The sequence below is a fragment of the Parambassis ranga genome, chromosome 7 (genome assembly GCF_900634625.1).
Source record: "Parambassis ranga chromosome 7, fParRan2.1, whole genome shotgun sequence".
Lineage (NCBI taxonomy): Eukaryota > Metazoa > Chordata > Actinopteri > Ambassidae > Parambassis > Parambassis ranga.
The window spans coordinates 18,536,060-18,560,530 of record NC_041028.1 but is presented as its reverse complement, the minus strand read 5'-3'; the positions used below and the strand labels follow the sequence as shown (position 1 = coordinate 18,560,530).

Here is a 24,471-nt window from a genome sequence, read left to right as displayed (position 1 = left end):
ACATTTATGATGATGAGAAACTATTTTAACATTCAGCTGCAGAGACACTGAGGAGTGAACTCACACTGAGAGATGATTCAACTACAAACCCGCTAAAGACCCGCTAAAAGACGTCTGTTTACACTTTCACTTTCATCTGCTAGTCAAACCTACAGGCTGTTTACAACTAAGACAGCTCAAAGTCACGTCCACAGCATCCTCTGAGTATCTGTCAGTGAAGCGCTCTGTATAGTTCACTTTTGCGGGGGCCACATGGACTTCAATAAAGAAAGGGCCACTGTTTATTCTTTATTAATTATTATACTGTAAACTGCAAACTACTGATACTTCCATTACATCATTAAACAAGTAAAAAAGACAAACAGTTTAACTTTCATAAACCTGTCTGTGATAAGCACGTCCTGCTGTATTCAATAAGCAGACATGATCTATGATACACACGGCGATGGTGGATAATAACAAGCATTCAGTCCAAAGTCAGACTCTTACCGTGTCTATGAGAAACAAAGCAAAGAGTACTTCACGGAGACTCGTAAAAACAACACGACCCTAAAAAACCACGTGACCTGTTCATCAAGACCTTTCGCTTTGGAACCAGCACCATGGTGCGCTACAGACATGGCCCCGTGTGTGCTGGCTTATAGCCTGTAGCCTACACGTGTTGTAAACGCACCTACACAGCCAATTTCGATTCCGTGTTCCTGACTATTTTGTGTGACTTTCCACCTGTTTTGTGTCATTAATTAATGCAAATCAGTTTGACTTAATATTTCTCCTCCATCTACCTCCATCAATTTTAAAGCCCATTAGAATATTTTTAATTACACAACACAAACACATTAACAAGACATTTAAAAAAAAGTTCACATTGACACAGTAATGATATTCTTTCAGTAATACAGAGGAGATAAAATGTCATCTTAATCAGACACTGTGATCTAATGAGCTAAATGCATTGATTATTTTACATACATTAATATTATGAAATCAGTTGTAAGAGGGGTGGGGTTACTTGGTGACATCATCATGATACAGAGGTGCTTTTGTCCATCACACATAATAAACAGTATTTGATGCTGCCTAAAAATATCCGTTTTTAAAATCTCAATGTCAATGTCGTTATTGATTTCAGGCTCAGAAAGTCAGAGTTGTCTCAGAGACAGATGAAGTTAACACAGGCAGACTGTGGAGTCCACCCAGCCCAAATGAAAACCTGGGTACACAGGCTCAGTGAAGGTGGTGTGGAAGGTGTGGAGCAGGCTGAGTGCACCACCGGAGATCCTGTAGAAGGACAGTGTCCCTGCCGACCAGTCCAGGAAGACTCCTACTTTATTGGAGCTGGGGGGTGTGCTTACAGCAGTGTTGATGCCTTCATGTAAGACCCTGTAGCTGTCTTTGGTGCAGCTCAGGGCCCAGGAGGAGCCATTTCGGCCTAACCAGCTGTCATGGCCATCTCCCTTCCTACGCATCCTTTTGTAGGCTACTCCAATGAAGACCCTCCCACTCCACTCTGTCTCCCAGTAGCACTGACTTGTCAGTCCCTCTCTACATAACACCTGAGTCCAGAAGTCAAACCTGTCCGGGTGATGAGGATATGACTGCTTGGTCCATCGTCTTGCTCTCTGGTTTCCCTCGGACAGAGAGAGATCTCTGTGTGCTGTGTTTGGGTCCAGAGTGAGCCTGCTGGTATCTGATGAATCAGACTGTGAGTTAGTGTTATACTGAAGGAGACAAAGAGGACTGAAAATGCTGGTGACTCACATTTCTTTGGACCAGGCTGGATCCTGGATACACCGCAATGCTCCACACTGAAACAGAAGAGACAAGGTTCTCTGACTGACACATTTTTCAGAGAGCAGAGAACCTGCAACAAGCTACCTGAGTACTTACCTGAGTTTCCCCAGGCTGCACTCTGGGTCCTCTAATAGAGCCCTCAGCAGGGTCAGGCCTGTGGTTCCTGGATGGTTGTAGCTCAGGTCCAGCTCCCTCAGACGGGATGAGTTCATAGCAGATGCCAGGAAGGTGCAGCCCTCCTCCGTCACTCTGCACAGGGACAGACTGAAAGAAAACACACCGAGCTGACCTCCAAACAACACCGCATGTTGCATGAGCAGCTCTGCACTAACAGAGAGTGGCACTCACACAAGTGTTTCCAGTTTACACTGAGGACTCCCCAATCCAGCAGAGAGCCCTTTGACTCCTACATCCTCAAGGTCATTGTCTCTGAGATCCAGGACTTTGAGCTGACAGGAGGCAGAGCTGATGAGTGATGCCAGGTGATCCGAGCTGTGCTCTGTTAGGTTGCAGCTCCCCAGTCTTTGTTAGACAGACAGTCATTGTTAAATAGTTTGTTACACTTAAAAAAAAAAAAAGTTTAAAAAATGTTAGATTTTAACCTGAGAGTTTTCAGCTTGCTGCTCTTCAGTCCATCAGAGAGCTGCAGCAGTCCTGCATCTGTCAGGTTATTGTTGCTCAGGTCCAACTCTGTCAGTTGAGATGAACTGATGCTATTGGCCAGCATTTCACAGCAGGTCACGGTCAGGTTACATGAGTTCAGACTGCAGAGGGAAGAACAGTGTTTTACTTCACCCTATGCTACTCTCTAGCATGGTATAAAGATGTGTGTCATCATCAAAGAATGTATTCAAAAGGGTTATCAGTTAATCAGCCATCCTGCATTTTCATAAAGTGACAGAATGATAACTGTATAACATTTGTGCAGTGCCAAGAACACTCATCCTGCTTTTTCAATAATCAGAAAGTGAATGTCTGAGAAATGTTGTTTCATACAAACACAGCTGTCACAACCTATCAATGAATATATGCTCACAGATTTGCATTAGACACCTCACAGTAGTAACCAGTTTTTGCCACATGGTGGCAGCAGACAGTTGCTAAATGTTTCAGTTTTTCACAATAAATTTTAAGTGGCCTTAAAGTGTCTCTTGCTCTATTCACTGATGAGCACATTATTACCTGACATTGCAAGTGTTCACACCATTGGCAATTATTAATCATGTATGAAGCGACAAAACTATAACTATTATATATATATTATATTATTAGTTATGGCTTTTATTCTGGTTGTTGGGTGTCTGTTTTCAGTTAGACATCAAAGGTTAATTTTCACGGTACAAGTTGCTGTGCTGACTGACTGTGTGCAAGAAAAAATGAGAGAATATAGAGCAACACACATTTTGCCCCTAAAACCTGTTGCAACAGTCTTGTTGTAGATGGAATGTACATCAGACATAAACAGCCCCCCCCCCCCCCCCCCCCCCCGCCCTGCAGGCAGCTTCTTGCTGCTAGGTGACAGTGCTAACCACTGCACCACTGTGCTGCCATGAGTCACTCTCTATAGACCAAATTCAAGATGAAATGATGGAAAAAATAAAGATGGAAAAATTACTGTGTTACTGTTACAAGTGCTCTGCAGTGGTTTAGAGGCTTAGGGTGGGAGGTTACAGCCGTCACCCATGTAGCCATACTAACATGGGGGAGACTTGTTGTATAAGTAAGAAACTGCAGGTTTTGGCACTTCGTTGCTGGCCTCTTCTCATAGCCCAAGAGTCAATGATAAAAACATTTCAGTGTTTCATGAATTGCTCAGCTTGAAAAAAATCCTACATAGGACTTACTTTGCCACTTTGGCTGTTTTGACCACTGGCAGCAGCCTCAGAAGACCCTCCTCCGTCCTGCTGTAGTTTCTCAGATCAAACACACTCAGCTCCTCCTCTGAAGTGAGTAATACAAAAACCAGAGTGGCCCACTGGGCAGATGAAAGGTTGGCTTTGTTAAGGCTGCCTGAGCTGAGGTAGCTCTGAATCTCCTCTACAAGCGAGTGGTCATTCAGCTCGTTGAGACAGTGAAAGAGATTGAGGCACCTGTCTGGGGAGGGGCTGGCCCTGATCTTCTCCTTAATGTGTTTAATGACCTCAGCTCTGGTCCTCTGGTGTGTTCTGTTACTGGTCATCAGGTGCTTCAGCAGAAACTGATTCGACTCCAGAGAAAGTCCCAAAAGGAAGCGCAGAAAGATGTCAAGATGTCCATTTTCACAGCTCAAAGCCCTTTCCACAGCTTCTTTGTATAGGATGAGTTCCGATGGCTCTCTAAACAGGAACCTCTGTGCAGACGACTTCTTGATCAGGACATTGACATTGTTGTTGTGAAACATGAGGAAGACATACAGTGCAGCAAAGAATTCCTGGACACTCAGGTGTACAAAGCAGAACATCTTCTCCTTGCACAGCGTCAGCTCCTGGTTGAAGATTTGTGTAAAGATTCCTGAGAACATGGACGCCTTTGTGACATTAATGCCGTTCAAGATGAGGTCACGCTCGTAGAAGATCAGGTGGCCCTTCTTGAGCTCTTCAAAAGCAAGTTTACCTAAACAGAGGAGGTTATCTCTCACAGAGTCAGTGTTTGACTCTCTTCTTCCCGGCATCCTCTTCTTCATGTTGTCCACATACAAGGACAAGAACTGTATGTACATTTGAGTGAGTGATTTCGGCGTGTCTTTACTGTCTTTTGTTGCCAGCTTCTTCTCCAGAACACCTGCTGCCATCCAGCAGAAGACTGGTATGTGGCACATGATGTGGAGGCTCCTACAGGATTTGACATGTGCGATTACCCTGTTTGCTAAACTTTCATCACTAATTTTCCTCCTGAAGTATTCATCTTTTTGTGGGTGGTTGAACCCTCGTACCTCAGTAATCAGGTCAACGTACTCCCGAGGGATCTGACTGGAAGCTACCGGGCGTGACGTGATCCAAACATAAGCTGAGGGAAGCAGCCTGCCCCTGATGAGGTTGATCAGAAGCACAGCGATGCTGGTTGGCTGCATCACATCTGATATGATTTCACTTTTGTGGAAATCCAAAGAGAGGCGGCTCTCATCCAGACCGTCCAGGATGAAGAGCATTTTCTTTGTAACGTGAATAAAGACTCCTGTGTCTTTTACTTCAGGGAAAAAGACACCAAGTAGCTCCACTAGACTGAGAGTATTCTTACTCATCGAATTCAGCTCTCTGAAAGGAAGAGCAAAAACAAAGTCTAGGTTTGTATTTGCTCTCTCCTCTGCCCAATCTAGACTGAATTTATTGGTAGAGACCGTTTTTCCGATGCCGGCAACCCCCCTAGTGACCACAGTTCTAATGTCTCGTCCAGATAAGGGAAGGAAAAGGTGATTGCACTGAATCGACTTCTCCTCAGCATCGTGGATCCTGGATGTTGTTTCGATCTGTCTCACCTCATGCTCATTGTTGACTTCACCGCATCCTCCCTCAGTGATGTAGAGCTCTGTGTAGATCTTATTAAGAGGTACCTTGTTCGCTTCAGTCGCCAAGCCCTCAAAGAGGTGACTGAATTTCCTCTTCAGAGTAGCTTTCAGTTTCTGTTGACACTCAGCAATCTTGTTATCTGAAGGGGACATCGTTCACAGGTTATACAGGTAATGTCTTATTTATGTGCAATGATGACACTCAGTCAGTACTCACTTTGTGTTTGCAGATCAGTGTCACTGTCATGGCTCTGTGTTGATGAAACACTGGTTCCTACAAAAAAAATCACATGAAATTATTAGCTAGCTATTTCTTTATACATACATTTATGTGTTTCCCATGAAAACTGGTCTTGGTTTGCTTCGATTGGTCAACATCAATGATCCGATAATGTCACTGGTAAATAGATAACATAAATTGATTTTGTGAGGTAATAAATAGAATAAGGTATAAGGAATAAGGTGAAAACCACAACAAGTCTGGACATGTGAAAAAAAGGCTACATCAGTGAGCACTAACATCCAGACACTGAAGTTTTGGTTATGGTGTAGATGTGTAGTCTTTCTGATTGTATTTTCACAGTTTTATTTGAAATTGAAATACTTTAAAACTGGAAACACCCTACATGTAATACTACTACTACTAGTGTTTCAGTATTTGACTTGATGGAATGTCAATGAAGGCACAGTTGAAATAGTATATCACCTTAGCCTGGATGCTGATAAAACTCACAGCAGGACAGTGAACATCACACAGTGATGGTGTTACATTGAAGAGAACAGGCTAAAGACCTCATCAGCTGCAAAGACTTCTATTAACATGAAGTGTGTTCTTCCTTCTATGGTGGAACAACACACAAAAAAAGTAATCTGATTGCTGTTTGTAGTAAATGTTTGTACTGCTTGGCAGTGTAAATATGAGCTTGCAAACATTATATGGTGTCATTATATGGTCCTGACAAGGTTTCATGCGCTCATGCGTGAAGGATCTGATGTAAAAATACTTTCAAAAAGCTTGTTTTTCTCTGGGTACCAATCTGTCGTGTATCTACCTTGGCTTATCGGGGTGATGTTGATGTTTATATTGCCGATGTTAGAACCAATGAAGGAAGGAGCGACCACATTCCCACCAGTCTGAGCAGTGAAGCTGGGTTGAAAGTGATGAACCGCAGCCTGAATTGAGGGAACTGAAAGAAAGTGGAAAAAAATCTGCTTCATTGCTTTTTTTATACCCAAAAATAAAGTAAATGACATCTAAAGGACAAAAACGTTAAAGAAAGCCATCAAGCTTTTAGTTTTTCCCTGTGTTGTAATTCTGCTGACAGGATGCTGGAAGTTGTTAATCTGCACTCTTACCTTGAGTGACCTCATTTGTAGTTTCAACAGTTTGCTCCATTTGTTGCCTGCTCTTTGATTTTCACATAGACTCTGTCAGCTGATACTCCTCTTCATCATTTCATCCGGGGCTGGTGAGCTAGCAGTGAAATCTGACAGATAACACTACCTGCTTCTGTCATGCCAATCTGATCCACACACTGAAAGTGACTGCTCATCAGCTAAATGCTGTAAAAACCTGTTTCCTGTGTCAGAAAACAGGAAGTAATGTCTGCTACTTGAATCAACCGCATGTTTCATTTACTACCAGGCTACATGAACTGTTTAGTGTAAATGTGACAGTAATGTCAAAACTCATCTCTCACCTATTCTTTATAAGATCAGTCACCATCACACTCAAACTGAATGATATTTAAAAAAATCCTAGTATGCTTTATTACACCTCACATAGTAGTTACATTGCTTTCACCACTAACATAATGTGAGTGGTTGCTGTACTTACTGACACAATTTGTGGGTTCAGTGAAAATATGATCTTATGTTTTAGTACTTCTGCACAGCTACACGTTTTGCACATATTTATTATTTATTTACTTGGATCTTCTTTTTGGCAAACCAAGGCAGGCTCTTAGTAGAATGATCCATGTTTTAAAACATGCATGTCCATAAGTTTTAGCTAAATACTGACTATGATGCGCTTTCTCTGTGGTCATGATGGCGTCTCTCTCTATACTGGTCTCCTTTTTGCATATTTGCTTCAGTTGTTATGTTCTGGTCCTGCTGCTGAAGGGCTGCTGGCAGCTAGAGAGCCCACAAGGCTCCAGTAGATGTTTCCACATTCTGGGCAGGGTGCTTGATATTCTCTACCATTTTTTCATTCAAAGGAATCATACTCTGCCAGATCAGGTAAGAAGTACAGACATATATTGTCTGAAATCCCTCCCAGAGAAGCAGTTGAGGTGGATCAGGAACTTGTTTATGAAGCACTGGTGAGTTGGATGGATGGATGGATGGATGGATGGATAACAACTCATACTGCATATAGTAACATAATGTGCTGAAGCTCAGGCACTCATAATAACAACTCAGACACAGTTTTTCATTTTAATGTATTTTATTCAGAGTGTGCTCACTCTGATGTTGTGATGAGCAGGTCTGCAGGATCTGCAAGTAAACAAATAAATGAGATTTTAGTACTGATAAAAGATTAGGCATGAACTGTTCTTCTGCTCCATCCTCACCCTGCATCACATGCTTAGTTGGTATTACAGGAGTATGCCACCTCCAGGTACTTGTAAGTGTTTGCACAGGTGTTGTCAAACACAGCGTTGTTTGCTCTCATCCAACAGTTAGGTCTGCCCTGACACCTGGATGGATGCAAAGTAGCAGAGAGAAGGAGAGTGATGAAAGATGGAGTATTGTATACTGGTAGTAAAAGTCCAACAAATCAAACAGAATCACAGTAACCAGTGTTCTTCTTCACACATGGCTGGTAACACTGTCCCCTTCTAGCTAATCTAAAACATGACCTTCTCCATTATAACTGCTTTAAAGACATGCAGATGGTTTAAACTACTTTTTAAATGGACTTGTGTTGGGTTTTTACTGGTGTGAACATAACGTCCTGGGGCAGACTCTAGTGTTTGGTGTGTTAAAAGGTAACTGGGCCTCTGAAGAGAACAGAGCATGCAGCTGTACCTCTCAGCAACTTTGTTGGTGGGGTTTGAGCACTCAACATTTTGGATCTTGCCAGGTTCTTGCTTGTAACTGCATGTGGTCTTATCACGGCGTCCAAAATCAGCACCATGGATACTGATGACCTGTCCCTGAGCTAGAGAGAGAGAGGGAGAGGACATGCTGTAACAGGGCTATTTCCAGGTGATTTATGAACAGTTCATTCAGTGTGAGAGCTTACGGCAGTCTATGTGAAGCAGATTCTGCTCGCAGACGACGAGGCGATCTGTCAAAGAGTCATGAATCAGATTAGATTGAGGACCAGTTTGTTGCTACGTTACATGTTACTGCATCACGCAGGTGTGACACTGACTTGCTGGGATGCAGAGGTATGTGGTCTCTATGTATTTGAAAGTGTCACCGCAGGGATCTGATGGAAAAGTCGCCGGGCTCAATTCGCACGCCTTCTTCCCGTTACACCTGCGGAGCACAGAGACAGTTAACATGGTACAAAATACATGTTGTTAACATAAACATGCTGTTTGGTCATGTGGGCAATGCCACAGATGTATATGTTTACCATAATCACTTGAATATGCCTATGTATATTCTATGTACCTTGTCTTGACGATGTCCAATACACCATTCAGAGAGCATGCGGTGTTGGCGACCTCTCCAGCAGGTCTTCCAGTGGCGCAGATTGCAGCATCTGTACGCCCAAACATCGAAGCCTGCACACTGATCACTCCAGTTTCTGTGATACACAACAGAGGGAGCACTGAAGGAGCTGTCTGACTCCGTTTCATTTCCTCATTCACTCAGCTGATGTGACAGCGCATGCCACAACTTCGTTACAAAAACTCACTGTAAGATATCAGTTTTTTACACATTAACATGCATGATTTTTCAAATAAATGTTTTTTTTCCAAGCTAGTGCATTTCTGATTACAATCACACAGTGGTTGTGAAGTCATACCACAGCTCAGGCGGTGGACAGCATTTCCACAGGTGGTCATTTTCTCTGCACCTACAGACCAACAATACAAATGGTGTGTTAGTGTAACAAAAAGGCACACATGGTAAAATGTTCTCATACACACACTTTACCTGTGCTAACAAGCAGACAGGTTGCTGCGAACACTGAAACAGAAGCGGCAGAGACAGAGAAGCGACATGTGTTAAATGAAGGAACTCTTCTTCCTTTAAGAACAGTGTTGCTGGGTATACTCACCGAGTGCGCTGCTTAAGTGAAGCATGGTTTCAGAGGAGCAAGTCAGACTGCTGCTGGTTGGGAAGAGCACGCTCTGTATTTATACATTTACATGGTCAGAGTGTATTATGCAAAACAAACCTGAACCTGCGGACTCCTGTTTGGCTCCAAAAATCCAGTCCCGTTCAGGGTTAGGTAATTAGTTCATTTTAAAGGCCAGTGAAAACATGTGTTTACCATTGATTTCATAACTCGTTTTATAACTTGTTTTTACTGAGAAAATCAGTGGTCAGTTATAATACCACATAACGTAGCATTACATTTGTGAAGAAATTGGTTCAAATCACCCAAATTCAAATTGGTTGAAATCACCTAAAAGGCATTATTAGTTCTGTCAGCTAATGAATGAAGATTTGTATGTGGTCGAAATTCAGCCCGTCCTCACCGGGAGAATGTATCATGAGGTTGATATTTCAGTCCATGAAAACATGAGAACATGTGAGCAGCCACATATCTACATGTTTATGGGGGTGGGTCTCAAAAATCATGACTTGAAGGAAAGAGCGTTTCACAAGAATTTGTGTGTTTTGAGACACCATGATCTTTACATTAAGCCCTTGCTCTGTTTTAATGCCTAACCTTATCCAGTAGGTGTCTAATGTCAATTCCAAGTGGAAACAAACGATCTGAACAGGATTGTGCTCTTCAGATTCACAGAAAATCGATCTAGAGAATCTCACTCTAGCCAGATTAATTACACAAGTCTGAACGGGGTCATAGTGTCATGGGCCCTTCAAGTCCAGACTCTTGAGTGTGAAGGTCCATCTGTCCCCAACCTACCCCACCTCCAAATACGGCCTTTTTGCGAACAGGTGGTTACATGTTCCATTTGAATAAACATAACAATGTGTCACATGCAAGGCAATAAATCCATACATTATACTAAAGGCCTCTCTCGTATTGCAAACATGAAACAGTGATTATATTATAATGGATATCTATATATATCGTCAGTCCATAAGTAGTGATAGTAATTTGATAGTAATCAAAGCAAAGATGAGCAGCAGGGGCTAGGAGAGTTCAGGGGCCAGACAGCAGGTCAGTATGCAGGTCTTGAGACCTGCAAAGAGGAAGGAAGACAGTAAACACAGATTATGAGACGATATTACCAGTATGAGCCTGACTAAGGAGAGTAGAGGAGAGGTCAGAGGGTGAGAGGGAAACTGCTCAGTGGATCATGTTTGTGCCCCCCGACAACGTAGGCCTAGAGCAGCATAGCTGTGCTACACACTAGGTCTACACCTTACTAAACAGAAAAGTTTTAAGTCTAGTCTTAAAGGTGGAGGCAGTGTCTGCCTCTCGGACCCAGAATGGTAACTGGTTCCATAGTAGCGGTGCCTGATAGCTGAAAGCTCGTCCTCCCATTCTACTTTTATGAATCCTTGGAACTACAAGTAAACCTGCACTCTGAGATCTGAGTGTTCTATTAGGAACATATGGTACAATCAGGTCCTGCAGATACAATGGAGCAAGTCCATGAAGAGCCTTGTAGGTTAGAAGAAGGATCTTGAAGTGTATTCTTGAGCCCACTGGGAGCCAGTGAAGAGACGCTAGAACAGAAGAGATATGATCCCTTTGGCTGCTTCCTGTCAGAACTCTAGCTGCTGCGTTCTGGATCAGCTGCAGACTGTTTATGTGGACATCCAGACAATAAAGAGTTGCAGTAGTCCAGTCTTGAAGTGACAAAAGCATGGATGAGCTTTTCAGCATCACTCTGAGAGAGAATGCTCCTGATCTTAGTAATATTACGCAGGTGAAAGAAAGGAGACCTGTTTAATATGAGAGACAAACGACATGTGTTGGTCAAAGATAACTCCAAGGTTCCTCACAGTCGTACTGGAGGCCAGAGTAATTCCATCCAGAGAGAAAGTATTATCTGATAAACTAGTTCTGAGATGTTTAGGTCCAAAAACAATGACCTCAGTCTTGTCTGAGTTTAATAGTAAAATGTTGGAGGACATCCAGTCCTTTATGTCCTTTAGACACGCCTGTAGTCTGACTAGCGGCTCCGTTTCTTCAGGCTTCATGGATAAATACAGCTAGGTATCATCAGCATAACAATAAAAGTTTATGCCGTGCTTCTGGGTGATGTTTCCTAGAGGGAGCATGTAGAGGGTGAACAAGATCGGTCCGAGCAACAGCTCTTTCGAGTATTTTGGAGATAAAGGTGAGGTTGGAGATCGGTCTGTAGTTTCCTAAGACGTCCGGGTCCAGTGAAGGTTTTTTAAGTGTCAGAATGATCACAGCAGTTTTAAAAGCCTGTGGTACATATCCTGTTTCCAGAGAGAGGTTGATCTGTCCTAATATAGAGTCTCCAATCAGAGGAACAGCATCCTTGAGGAGCCATGATGGGATCGGATCCAAAAGACAGGTAGTAGGTTTAGACTTGCTGATGCTCGTGGTCAGCTCAGGGAGGCCGATGGGCACGAAGCGGTCCAGAGTTAGATCAGGATCCGTTTCCAGAAGTGGCGGTGTATCCTCAGCGGTCACAGAGAGATTGTGGTTGATTAGTCCTCTAATAGTGGTGATTTTATCGGTGAAGAAGCTCATAAAGAAGTCTTCACTACTAAGAGCTGCAGGAATGTGAGGCTCTACAGAGCTGTGGCTCTTTGTCAGCCTGGCTACAGCGTTAAAGAGAAAGCGCGGGTTGTTTAGCTAATGCTAATGTTATGTTCATGAATCCTCATCAGGAGAGCATTGATTAAGGAAAACACTGCATTCCAAGAACCTATAAAGCATGGTGGTGGTAATATGATGGTTTAAACTGATGAAGGAGTAGCGAAATGTCACAGTTGGCCTGCCTCAAGCTCTTGGTTGGTTTGGGCCTGATTTGCTGCATTTGTGACATCATTTATGGAACATTGGATTCTAAATTAAACCAGTGAATTCTAAAGAGAAATATCAGAACATCTGTCTGCGAACTGAATCTCAGAGAAAGTGGGTCATACAAACACAAACATGGTTCTCCAACTGTGCAGATTTAACTGATGTTCTTAAGAGTTTATTTACCATTTCAACAGTTTAAATATGAAATGTTTTTTAAAAACGTAACAAATGATTAATCAACGGTCAATACATGTGAAACTTTAGACAAGTGTTTTTTTTATGTAAACAGTGATTACTTCAGCATAGTAAATGTTTCAGCACCCTGTCGATCCACCATGTCCTGGATTAGGAGACAAAAATCTGTGGGCACACCAAGTACAAAGTGGATCAGATGGATAATTCCTGAGAAAATTCCAAGACAGACACACTCAGAGACTCTTCAAGTTACAGACAGATGAAGTACAAATGTGTCGCATGTACTTAAGTCACAATACTACAAAGTTCCTGTGTCAATGGTCACACTGTTAGCACTGGGCAAACCCCAGGCTTCATTGTCCAACTGCAAATATAAATGGATCATTTTGGTAAACACTGTGTGCAGAGGCAAACACACGGTTACATGTACAAGTGTAGAAACAACAATCAAGGGCAAACTGGTTGATAAGAGAGATAAGGACAAAAAATCAATGTAGATTCTCATCCAGGTCATTTTTCATTTAAAGATTTAAGGACAAATACACACACACACACACACACACACACACACCTTGCTAAGTAACAGCAAAAAGCTTTTTCATTGTAAAAGATGCGAAATAAAAATTGCATTGAATTCTGCAACTCACATGAAAACAGTGCAGATGATTTGTTGTTTTGCAGTCACAGAACCTGGGCATCTCATTGAGTGGACCATGAATACCAAATCATTTTATAGGCACATGTGGGGCTTTAGAACATGCTGTCCTATTTATCATTGTCCTGTTGCATGACCAAACATTACCTATGTTTGGTCATGCAACAGGACAATGATCCAAAGGACAGCAGCAAGTCTACATCCACAAACCTCAATGAACTGAATCAATGTGGCCCAAAATTCTTCCACAACAATGTGACAGACTTATAAAGTCATACAGGAATCCATGAATTTTACTTATTGTTGCTGCTAAAAGTAGGTTTCTGATGTCAGGAAAGGTGCTCAGTCATCCAACAGTTCTGAATGTGTGGTGGGTATTAAATGTGCATCTGTGAAAGGATTCATGTGATGGATGTAGCTGCCCAAGAATTATCTGTATTTCAGGTTTCTGCCTCGGACCATTTTGGTCTAAATAAAAGGTTGAACTTTCCAATGAATCATAAACCTTCATCAAACACCCACACACTGGTAAAGCAGATCAATACTTGTGTAACATGTTGAATGATGGTGAAGGTTAACAGTTGTGTAATTCAGAGGGTTTGCTTTGGAGGGTTGTCAGCGGTACTTGGCAAGCTGGTCACAACATGTAGGACAATCTTAAGTTCATCAGTTCATAAAGTCAGCTGTCCTGAGAATGCCTGCCCCACTCTGAGGGATCATTATTCAGCTACCACAATACCATTTGAAAGACACGATGGCAGAGTACAAACAAAGAACTCTGAAGCATTTTCTGGAGTACAGGTGTATTTGTCAAGGATGTGGCACCACTGAAGAAGCTTCTGGAACTGGTGACCCTCAGCATGACCTCCACAGGGTAATGATCACTGACATCCAGTGCCTAAACAGAAGAACAGGAACTGAAAATCTCAACAATACTTATTATTTCCAGCTCACGTCTATATGTTTATAACTCAGGTGTTTTTGCCATTTAGGCATTAATCCTTGATATATCATGTCCTGACCTGGAAAATAACAGCAGTAATCAGTTTCATAACATGTAACGCAGGGTGTGTTAACCAAATCCTGACCTAACAGTCACTGAAAATAAAAGTAAAGGTGTATCACTGAGCCTTGGCCTTCCTTGACCCTGTCACTGGTTGACCTGAAGATGATCTAACCAAGTTATCTAGCGATCACAGGCTGGTCATTGTCAAAGTGTCTCAAATCCTTCTGCTGCCCATTTTCCCCCTTCTAACATCACCCATCAGGACAAAGTGTTGATTTGCTGCTACTGACAGCTGCTATGGTAACCAGATAATTCATCTCCACCTGTCATAGCTCAGAATTTCAAGGCTGATCGATGTCATTTCAAGAGTCATTGGAAATCAACCTATTCCTGTGAAAAACTGAATATTTAGAGTTTTTCTCACAATCTTCTTGTAGGAATACTGCTTATTGTAACCAGACTCCCACACACACACACAGGATTGGTACCTGCTCTTCTGTCATGCGATATTCCAGTTGGAAGTTAAATGGCTTGGCTGAATCAGGCACAATTTCACTGTTAAACTTCTCCCCGTGCACAACGATCCTGATGAAACACAAAAACCCACACATTATTAATGATGATAAAGAAGCACAGACTAAAAGCTTAGAGGGATAGGTGCTCACCTGTCGTAGGCGCAGGACGTGGTGGATCGCACTGTGGTGTCAGTGCTGTCTGATATGAGCCAAAACAGGTTCTGGTCTGTAATGAGGCGCACATTCTTCCTGTTCTTCTTAGCCAGATAGCCACAGTCGGCGTTGAAGTCCCCAAGAAGCATCACATTCTGCTCATAACACATGTACACAGCACACATTAGGTGTTATTTTAAAGGTGCTCTTCAGTTCATATTGACAAAACGAATGTGTACCTCAGTTTTCCACATCTTTCTGACACTCTGCAAAACGTCGTACAGGGCATCAAGCTCCTTAGTGGTGTTGGATGGAGTGGTGTGCTGAGGTATGAGCACGAATTCCTTTATAGCTGAAGATATAGACAAGAGAAAAGGGAGGAGGGGTGTTAATACAGTGGGGAAAAAAAGTATTTAGTCAGCCACCAATTGTGCAAGTTCTCCCACTTAAAAAGATGAGAGAGGCCTGTAATTTTCATCATATGTATACCTGAACTATGAGAGACAAAATAAGAAAAGAAAATGTAGAAAATCACATTGTAGGATTTTAATGAATTAATTGGTAAATTCCTCAGTAAAAGAAGTATTTGGTCACCTACAAACAAGCAAGATTTCTGGCTCTCACAGACCTGTAACTTTTTCTTTAAGAGGCTCCTCTGTCCTCCACTCGTTACCTGTATTAATGGCATCTGTTTGGAGTCTTTATCAGTATAAAAGACACCTGTCCACAACCTCAAACAGTCACACTCCAAACTCCACTATGGCCAAGACCAAAGAGCTGTCAAAGGACACCAGAAACAAAATTGTAGACCTGCACCAGGCTGGGAAGACTGAATCTGCAATAGGTAAGCAGCTTGGTGTGAAGAAATCAACTGTGGGAGCAATTATTAGAAAATGGAAGACATACAAGACCACTGATAATCTCCCTCGATCTGGGGCTCCAGGCAAGATCTCACCCCGTGGGGTCAAAATGATCACCAGAACTGTGAGCAAAAATCCCAGAACCACACGGGGGGACCTAGTGTATGACCTCCGGAGAGCTGGGACCAAAGTAACAAAAGCTACCATCAGTAACACACTGCGCCGCCAGGGACTCAAATCCTGCAGTGCCAGACGTGTCCCCCTGCTTAAACCAGTACATATCCAGGCCCGTTTGAAGTTTGCTAGAGAGCATTTGGATGATCCAGAAGAGGATTGGGAGAATGTCATATGGTCAGATGAAACCAAAATAGAACTTTTTGGTAAAAACTCAACTTGTCGTGTTTGGAGGAGAAAGAATGCTGAGTTGCATCCGAAGAACACCATACCTACTGTGAAGCATGGGGGTGGAAACATCATGCTTTGGGGCTGTTTTTCTGCAAAGGGACCTGGACGACTGATCCGTGTAAATGAAAGAATGAATGGGGCCATGTATCATGAGATTTTGAGTGAAAACCTCCTTCCATCAGCAAGGGCATTGAAGATGAAACGTGGCTGGGTCTTTCAACATGACAATGATCCCAAACACACCGCCCGGGCAACAAAAGAGTGGCTTCGTAAGAAGCATTGCAAGGTCCTGGAGTGGCCTAGCCAGTCTCCAGATCTCAACCCCATAGAAAATCTTTGGAGGGAGTTGAAAGTCCGTGTTACCCAGCGTCAGCCCCAAAACATTACTGCTCTAGAGGAGATCTGCATGGAGGAATGGGCCAAAATACCAGCAAAAGTGTGTGAAAACCTTGTGAAGACTTACAGAAAACGTTTGACCTCTGTCATTGCCAACAAAGGGTATATAACAAAGTATTGAGATGACATTTTGTTATTGACCAAATACTTATTTTCCACCATAATTTGCAAATAAATTCTTTAAAAATCCTACAATGTGATTTTCTGGATTTTTGTTTCTCATTTTGTCTCTCATAGTTGAGGTATACCTGTGATGAAAATTACAGGGCTCTCTCATCTTTTTAAATAGGAGAACTTGCACAATTGGTGGCTGACTAAATACTTTTTTTCCCCACTGTATGTCTACATTTTCTGTACTATCTTGGATGAAAGCAGAACTGACCTGTCTTAGGTGCTCTGAAGCGAACAACAAAAGGCTCTCTGGAAAAAGCATCAATGTCTCCGGGCAGATCATCTGGATACTGGTACTGTCCAGTGACTGTCACCGTGTCAGTCCTGCACACATTCAAACATTACTGCCAAGTCCTTACATTTGGTTGCATCAAGATACAAAGTTAGTTTGTCTTACCTGTAAACAAACACATATTGCTCCTGGTATGTGTCTCGGCCCAGCCTCTCACTGACCACAGCTTTATATTCATGTGTGCTGTCATAGCTGATCAAGAAATACAGAGAAGAAGATGCTGCATTAAAACTGCTGCTAAGTTTAATTAATTGTGTGTGTGTGTGTGTGTGTAGTGGTGCTGCTATCTTTGTGAGAACCAGTTTTTAAAAGCTTTTAAATGTCGTTGCTGTTGTTGTTAATGTTTGAAGGTTAAGACTTGGTTTAGAGTGCATCATGCCACTGAATGTCCCACCTCTTCAGGCGGTCAAGCAGCTGTGGTATAGCTGTCCCTTTACTATCTCTCACTTCTTGTAGCAAACACAAATCACAGCGGGTGATGATCTGGAACACACAACAACAGCTATTGGTTAGACTTGCAGTGTAACACACAGACATGGACATTGAGGTAAATGTCAGCTGTCCCAGCCAAAACGATCAGTGGCTTTGTTTTACTTTAGCAATAATCTGCATGACATCATTCTTCTTGGCCTTGGAGTCCCCAAAGTGATGCATGTTGAAGGCACAGATTCTGAAATCTGAAGCCCCCTGGACTTCAACCACACCCATAAGGAACGAGAGCAGGAGGAGGGAAGACCACATCATGGTTCAAATCTGAAACAGACAGTAAACATCCACATGAAGACGAAACCTCGGGTCAGATCTGCTGGAACATTTACACACACCTTACACAGCCACATTTTACAGTGATTGAAACTACAAGTGTTCACCGCAAAGACAACAAAGGGAAATGCAGCCAAGTAATACTCAAAGTAACTGTAGGCTCATCAAAACCAAAGCTGCGTCACCAGAGTCAAGGTGTGAATTAGTATCAAGCTGTAACAAAGAACAATGAAGTTGTTCCATTGATTTCAACACAAGTTAATCAGCTTCATTCAGTCAACATAAAGGGGGCTTAAGCTTTAGAGACTAGGAGCTCTTTTTCCATTTAGAAAACATTTTTTAGACATTTAGAGAAGATTGATAAGATAAGATAAATTGATTATCTTATAAATTGATTGATTGAAGCAAGGCGTCTGGACTTGTAGAGTTTTCTTGAAGACGTTTCGCTGCTCATCCAAGCAGCTTCATCAGTTCTAACTGTTAGGTGGGGAAACATGGTTTATATGTGGTTACAGACCTCAGTGGGTGGGTCTGGGTAAAACTTAAAAACAATAGCACTAAATGTTTCCATACTTACCTGTGATGTTCTGGCTGACTGGGCCAGGTGTGTTTAACGACTGGCTAACAACTATGAAACTGCCGGAGGGGGACTGGTTGACCGCCCTTTGTTCTTGCTGTGAGTATGTGCAAACTTCCTGGGAATGGATGGAATCACTGCATTGTATGTGGTAGAAAGATGATGTCCACGTCCAGTCTACTGACCTGAAAAATATACTCTGACTGCACCACATAAAAAGGTTGTCTGATTGTTTCTATAGCTACTTAAATATAATGAGCCGTCTCTGCCTCACTGCTCTGGCTCTCAGTCCTATTACACACAGATGACATGTTGATTGGGCTCTTCTGAGTAGGCTGACTGATTAATTGCTGCAGGTAAATAATCTCATCAGTGACAGTCAGGTTAAACCAGCCTCAGTGATTGTCACTGTAGTAATTTAGGTGTACATTTATTTAACTATGTGCAAAGATTTGCTCATATGAATTTGGGCCCCAGTCTTTCTAACACACTCACATACACACACCGGACATCGGTGGAAACTTTTGGAGTGTGCTATGAGCATGACAAACCTCATATTAAACACACACCAAAACAAAACCCCACATTGGAAGCCTGGTTTAACCACACCAGTATGTAGGAGGACAGACGGTCCAGGCAAAGTATATTGAAGGTGATCTCTTTTATTTTATGGTCATGTCTTTGTCTACTGCACACAAAAACAGAGACCTGAGGCAGGAAAGACTTAATGTGTTCAGGAAAATAAACCATGATGTCATAAGGGGAAATTCCTCACGTTCAGCTGGGAGGTGTCAGCACATGTTACAGACTTATACATAGTATCAGCTACTATGCTGCCTGATGGCCACTTTATTCCTGTTAGTAGACACACACGGCTTTCTGCCTCACATGTAAGCTCTGCCCACATACTTGATTAATAAGGTTTACTATCCTATTGTAATATACACACTGCTGTACAAGTCACTCCACTTTTCCTGTCTCAGATTAAAACTTTACAAGTTAAGGGAAAAGTTAACGGAACCCTCCAGCACAAAGCAAAGGCTCCTCCTTTCTGCTCCTCCTAATGTTGTTAAGGTGGTAGACATTTATGTTAAAGCTTCACTGCTCTCTGAAAACCACTTTAAGATTCATGTAACTATTTGTTTCTGCTTATGAAATACAAAAGGGGAACTTTGACTCAACAATCACCATGTTTGACAGGACAAAAGTCGCTCAAAAGGGTCGAATATAACAGTCAATCTTACTGGAATTCTTCAAATCTCCTCACACTTAATTCAAAACACAGATAGGATTTAAGGAAAAAGGAGAAACGATCAGTGAAGGTACCTCAACTTGCTCAACTGTCGAATAGCAAACACACTTCAGTGCTGTAAAACAAACACAGGCACAGACACACACAGGCATCAGGTGACAGAACACATTCCTCCTCAGCCTTTAAAAGCCAGAGGCCTGGTCACATTAAAGCAGCAGCTGCAACTCACCAGCTTTGTTGTCTCCTGGACGATGCAGCTTGTGTTTGTTTCTTGGCTTTTCCTTTCGTCTGCTGACACTCAGAGCTGGCCCGGTCTGGGTATTTCCTGTGGGAGGGACTCTGTGCAGCTGTGGTGCTGTGCTGGGACATGTTCAGCGGTTCATATAGTCTTTTCCATGAATAAGACTCAAAGGCTGTACGCGATGTTATAAATGGAATAAGCTCAGAAAAAATAACTGAGATCACAACACAGACATTGAAAACACACATTTACACATAGACCTCAACTGATAACTGAGCGCTGCAGACTTTCCTGACAGCTCAAAGTCCATGTTTACATTGTGCTATGCACTAAAAACATAGGCTACTGCAACTCCATGTATATTTCCCCTCATTATGCACAATAACAATGGTGTTACATATATGATCAACAAACCTCTATGACAAGAACAAGTGTTAATCTCAACACACAGTGCAGATAATTAATGCAGTGCCTCGATTAGTTTTGAAATGTTTTCATTATTTCTTGCTACGCATTTAGTTTCACACAGACCAAAGATAAATGAAAGAATTCAAACTATCCTCATTTGCATGTTAATATGATGCACTTCAACGTTTTAAAAGACTTTGTGCACCGACTGTAGTGCTACCAATGAATGTACGAATAAACAGTTCAGTTTCTCTAAAGAAACTGATTGTGTAACAAACTTCTTCTTTTCAGTTCTCCAAGTCAAACATGTCACTTCATTTTTAACAGTTGCATTTCAGTTTCTCATGATCTCACACACACTTTGGAGTTAATTTAAAGCAGTAAGTCAGCAAGTGCATGAAGGCTGATTATAATCACCAAAAATTCCATTGTTGACTCCACACTTCCTCCATAATCACTCAGAGGAAGTGATCTTAGGAGAACACACGAGTTGTGACGGTAACATGTACCAGCAGATGGCGCCAAAAGAAACGCCACACAGACAGTGGATGTGCTGAAGACTTTAAGTATTTAAGTATTTCTGATTATATATATATATATATATATATATATATATATATATATATATATATATATATATATATATATATATATAATCAGAAATACTTAAATACTTAAAGTCTTCAGCACATCCATATATATATATATATATATATATATATTTAATCAGAAATACAAAGTGTATACCGCTGACACCCCCAAAGCCTTATTTTCTTGAATTAAATTCTTTAATTATATCATTTTTCTGGGCTGAAAAAACATCCAGAATAAAGAGGAGCCTTTTGTTCTGCCAAAAAGATAGAGGTCTAAATCTCCATAATATAGAACTGTATCAGATTGCAGCTCAGATGTTTTACATTGAACAAATTATTAAGAATACTAATGAGGATCCATGGGTAGATAATAAAACAGACAACTTTGTCATTAATAGCACCTTAAATATATGGAAACAAAAAACAAACAAACTCTTAGGACAAGAAATAGGGACTCCTTTACATAAACAAATTTAGAATAATTAATAACCACTAGTAATGTTCGCTCATTTAATGACCTAAAAGAAACATTTAATCTTAAAGATACAGAGATATTTAGGTATTATCAATTAAGGAATCGGATAAAAGAAAATTGTGATATTGAAAATGTCCCATCAGATATAAAGCCACTTTGGGCTCCAGGTAAGAGAAGAACATTAAGTAAGCTGTACCATGTTTATCACAACTGAGAACAATGATGATTTATATAAATATATATGAAGGTTGGAATAAAAATTTTAGAGGTTTCAACGCCAAAAATGGAAAGAGTGTTTGCAACTTACAAATAGACTTACAACTAATGAAAATGTGCATTTAATACAGTATAAACTAATGACAAGAATATATTATAGCAGAGATAAAATAAATAAGTTTGACACTACAGCTCCTGCTTTAAGTGCTGCCGCCAAAGACTCCCTCATACATGCCTTTTGGTACTGTGAACAAAACACTTGGAGAAAAAAGAGACACCGGAGATCTGTCTTCTTCAAGATATCTCTAAAATTAGATATCCTTTAGGACGGCAAATAACATTCTCATCACTGGCGTACAAAAAGTTATTGGAAAAATTAAAATGCACCAGGTTTTGAAAAATGGAAATCATTAATGATATATTATATACATATTGAGAAAGAAGAATGAACCACTGCCAACATGGCGGCGGTCGGAATGTCCTGAAGCCTCCCGCTGAGCCTCAAAACGGCTCTTCAGAAACAAACGGGTGATGTCACGGAAGCTCTGCTCACAGCAACGTTTGGGTTCAAGCACTCATGGCTGCACCTGCCTTAGGTCGTTCCAAGTTTACAGGGGGATCGTACCTGTCGCTGGTTAACAGTCTGCCATGCTCGACCCTTTGTGAAGCCCAATTGAACAAGTTTTAGCGGGTTAGATGAGGACAGATGAGCTCTGAGGAGATGCGACCTGATGCAGAATTCATACTGAAGGGACTGCCTCACTCAGTGTTAAGTGAATGTGAGGCTGTTGTGGTCTGGATTGTGGTGTCTTAGTGTGATTGTTGCATCTGACCTCTGTGCCTCTGTCTTTGTGTCTCCTCTCCAGTTTTCAGCTCTCCCAGCTTTGCCTGAAATGAAAAGCAGAAGAAACAATAAGTTTGGAATCCATTAGTGAATCTTAGCCTCACTCAACCAACCACATCTGCATCATTAATAATATCAGAGGATGTTGATCTGGTTGGAAGGTTGGTGGATTATGCAGATATTTTTTAACAGAACTTCATCTACAAACCAGTCAGCTTGGTGATATTCTGTTATTTTGTGTATCAACAGCTAATATATGTGCTTTGAGTATAATATCTGAAATATCATGTTACACAACTAGAATCATTATTTTACAGTACACAGCATGCTGTGTGTATTTTGTACAAGTAAACCAGCAAACTGCTCATATGATCAACAGCAGCAGGTGACACACATTCAATCATCTTTACTGTTCAATAATCCTCGAGGGTCACACATGTAAAGACTGCATGTGTTCCTCTTTGTGAAAGATTCCCCTCAAGGGCCAGAAAAACTACAAAAACTACAAAATCAGATCAGAAAAACTACAACAGCAGCCATGAAAACTGCAAACAGACCGTAGAAACTACAAAAGCTGCTCATGTTACACACACATGTGAAACAAAGGTAACACATGAAGAAGAGCTGATGACAATCCTGTGCAACAAACACTTGAAACATGACAGAAATGCACAAAACTCTTAGAAAGACACACACACACAGTTACAGACACATCATTTCATGTCTAAATGCAAAATATCCACTCGTTCCTATTCAGGTTTTCAGTGAAGTAATTTCATACTTTAAAGGAGAAATAACCAACTTAACATGAGGAATGAGGCCGGTGTCTTTATTACAGCAACAGTTGTTTGAATCATTTACAAGCAAAAAGCCTAAAGGTCTAACTGAAAGAAACAAACTAACAAACTACTCAGAGACTCACAAGGACAATCTGGCACAGACAAAGGACATCACAGGACCTAAGCAGACACAGACAGCAAGAAACAGGTGAACACCACCAGGGCAGGTAATAAGAACAGAAACACAGGGGAAGAGAATGTTTGTTTCTTTCTCTCTCTCTCTGAAACAAACACCTGCATCAGATCAATGTGCTGATGAGTCTGCAGTTCACCAACAGTGCTGTGACACCTTGAGCTGTTGCAGAAGTTTACATGGACACTGGACAATTTTCTCATGCCATCGACTGACAGGATGGGCAGGAGGGCAGAAAGTGTGAAAACTTTCCTTCAAGAAAGACGTATAATATCAATGGATGACCAGCAAACAGTCCGCACCTCATTCCAGTAAAAACCTATGGTGGAAATGGAAGAAAATGGTCCAACCTGGAAAAATTATCTGACAACTGCAATAAGACACACTTCAGTGTTAGTTGTATAGCACTTTCTACAATCCAAATTTTCGTAAAATTTGAAGGAGGAGAAGAAGAGGTGGACAGGACAGAGAGGATGAAGGGGACAGACAAAGGGAAGGGACAAACATGCAGCAACATTCCAGGTAGGACTGATGAAGAACACTGTCTGTTGATACTTAGGTCCATGCCTCAGACAACTGAAGCTGTTATAAAAGCCAGAGGTGCTGCAACAAAGTACTGGTGCTTTAGTACTGGTCGATTTGATGTTATTTTGTTCTGAATGTATTCCACTATGTAATGAGATCAGATTTTCAGCTGGAATTTTTCATTCATTGCGATCCAGGATGTTATTGCAGTGTCCCCTTTAGTTTGTGAGCAGTGCAGTTGGTTTAGATTTACGCGGTCGCTGGCGGTCAGTGACTGACAGGTCATGTGGACGGTGCTGGGAGACACGGAGACACTGAAGTCACACAGAGTCCTCTCAGTGTTGTATGTGTTGGTCTCCTCTCAGGGTTGATGTGGGACTGACTGTGTGTGATTTGGAGCAGCTGTGGCCCCCGGTGCGCTGAGCTGGCTGCAGTCTAACCGCTCTCTCTGGTCTTCTCCTCAGACACACCACCCTGCTTTGGTTGTCTTCCTTTTGGTCATCTGTCCTCACATACTTCACTCATGGACTCCAGACACCTTCGTTGTCACCTTCTGTCTCTGCACCTGCTGTCTC

General features: G+C 41.7%; 3 protein-coding genes, 1 long non-coding RNA gene and 1 pseudogene across 5 annotated transcripts; all 5 read right to left on the bottom strand.

Annotated features, from left to right (window-relative positions):
- LOC114438004 (tumor necrosis factor receptor superfamily member 14-like) overlaps positions 1-564 on the bottom strand; it is a 111,314-nt pseudogene extending 110,750 nt beyond the window's left edge.
- Positions 565-1,098: 534 nt separating this feature from the next.
- On the bottom strand, positions 1,099-6,827 carry LOC114437993 (NACHT, LRR and PYD domains-containing protein 3-like). Its single transcript, XM_028408990.1, has 9 exons — positions 6,635-6,827; positions 6,331-6,465; positions 5,496-5,552; positions 3,639-5,418; positions 2,397-2,558; positions 2,143-2,316; positions 1,891-2,058; positions 1,762-1,808; positions 1,099-1,690 (listed from the first exon to the last, which is right to left on the bottom strand). The coding sequence occupies exons 1-9, from the start codon at positions 6,672-6,674 to the stop codon at positions 1,170-1,172; spliced, it is 3,084 nt and encodes a 1,027-aa protein (XP_028264791.1). The 5' UTR covers positions 6,675-6,827; the 3' UTR covers positions 1,099-1,169.
- Positions 6,828-7,737: 910 nt separating this feature from the next.
- Positions 7,738-9,597, bottom strand: LOC114438279 (L-rhamnose-binding lectin SML-like; the record flags this gene model as incomplete). Its single annotated transcript, XM_028409502.1, has 9 exons — positions 7,738-7,777; positions 7,855-7,980; positions 8,312-8,444; positions 8,529-8,573; positions 8,661-8,767; positions 8,906-9,041; positions 9,264-9,314; positions 9,395-9,427; positions 9,519-9,597. Coding segments are annotated over 8 exons (696 nt in total), but the record flags the coding sequence as incomplete, so codon positions are not given.
- Positions 9,598-12,536: 2,939 nt separating this feature from the next.
- On the bottom strand, positions 12,537-20,110 carry dnase1l1 (deoxyribonuclease I-like 1). 2 transcript variants are annotated; one of them, XM_028408994.1, is made up of 10 exons: positions 19,852-20,110; positions 19,697-19,737; positions 17,626-17,784; positions 17,426-17,514; positions 17,137-17,223; positions 16,951-17,063; positions 15,147-15,259; positions 14,905-15,062; positions 14,728-14,824; positions 12,537-14,131 (listed from the first exon to the last, which is right to left on the bottom strand). In XM_028408994.1, exons 3-10 carry the CDS (start codon positions 17,773-17,775, stop codon positions 13,961-13,963), a joined length of 978 nt encoding a protein of 325 aa, XP_028264795.1. In that variant the 5' UTR covers positions 17,776-17,784; positions 19,697-19,737; positions 19,852-20,110; the 3' UTR covers positions 12,537-13,960. The 2 variants fall into 2 exon arrangements, with proteins under 2 accessions (XP_028264795.1, XP_028264796.1); XM_028408995.1 differs by lacking the exon at positions 19,697-19,737 and having other exon boundaries at positions 19,852-19,953.
- LOC114438009 (uncharacterized) lies at positions 12,537-23,166 on the bottom strand. The gene is made up of 2 exons (XR_003670955.1): positions 23,090-23,166; positions 12,537-13,149 (listed from the first exon to the last, which is right to left on the bottom strand). It is a non-coding gene; the product is annotated as an uncharacterized LOC114438009 (long non-coding RNA).
- Positions 23,167-24,471: the final 1,305 nt, after the last annotated feature.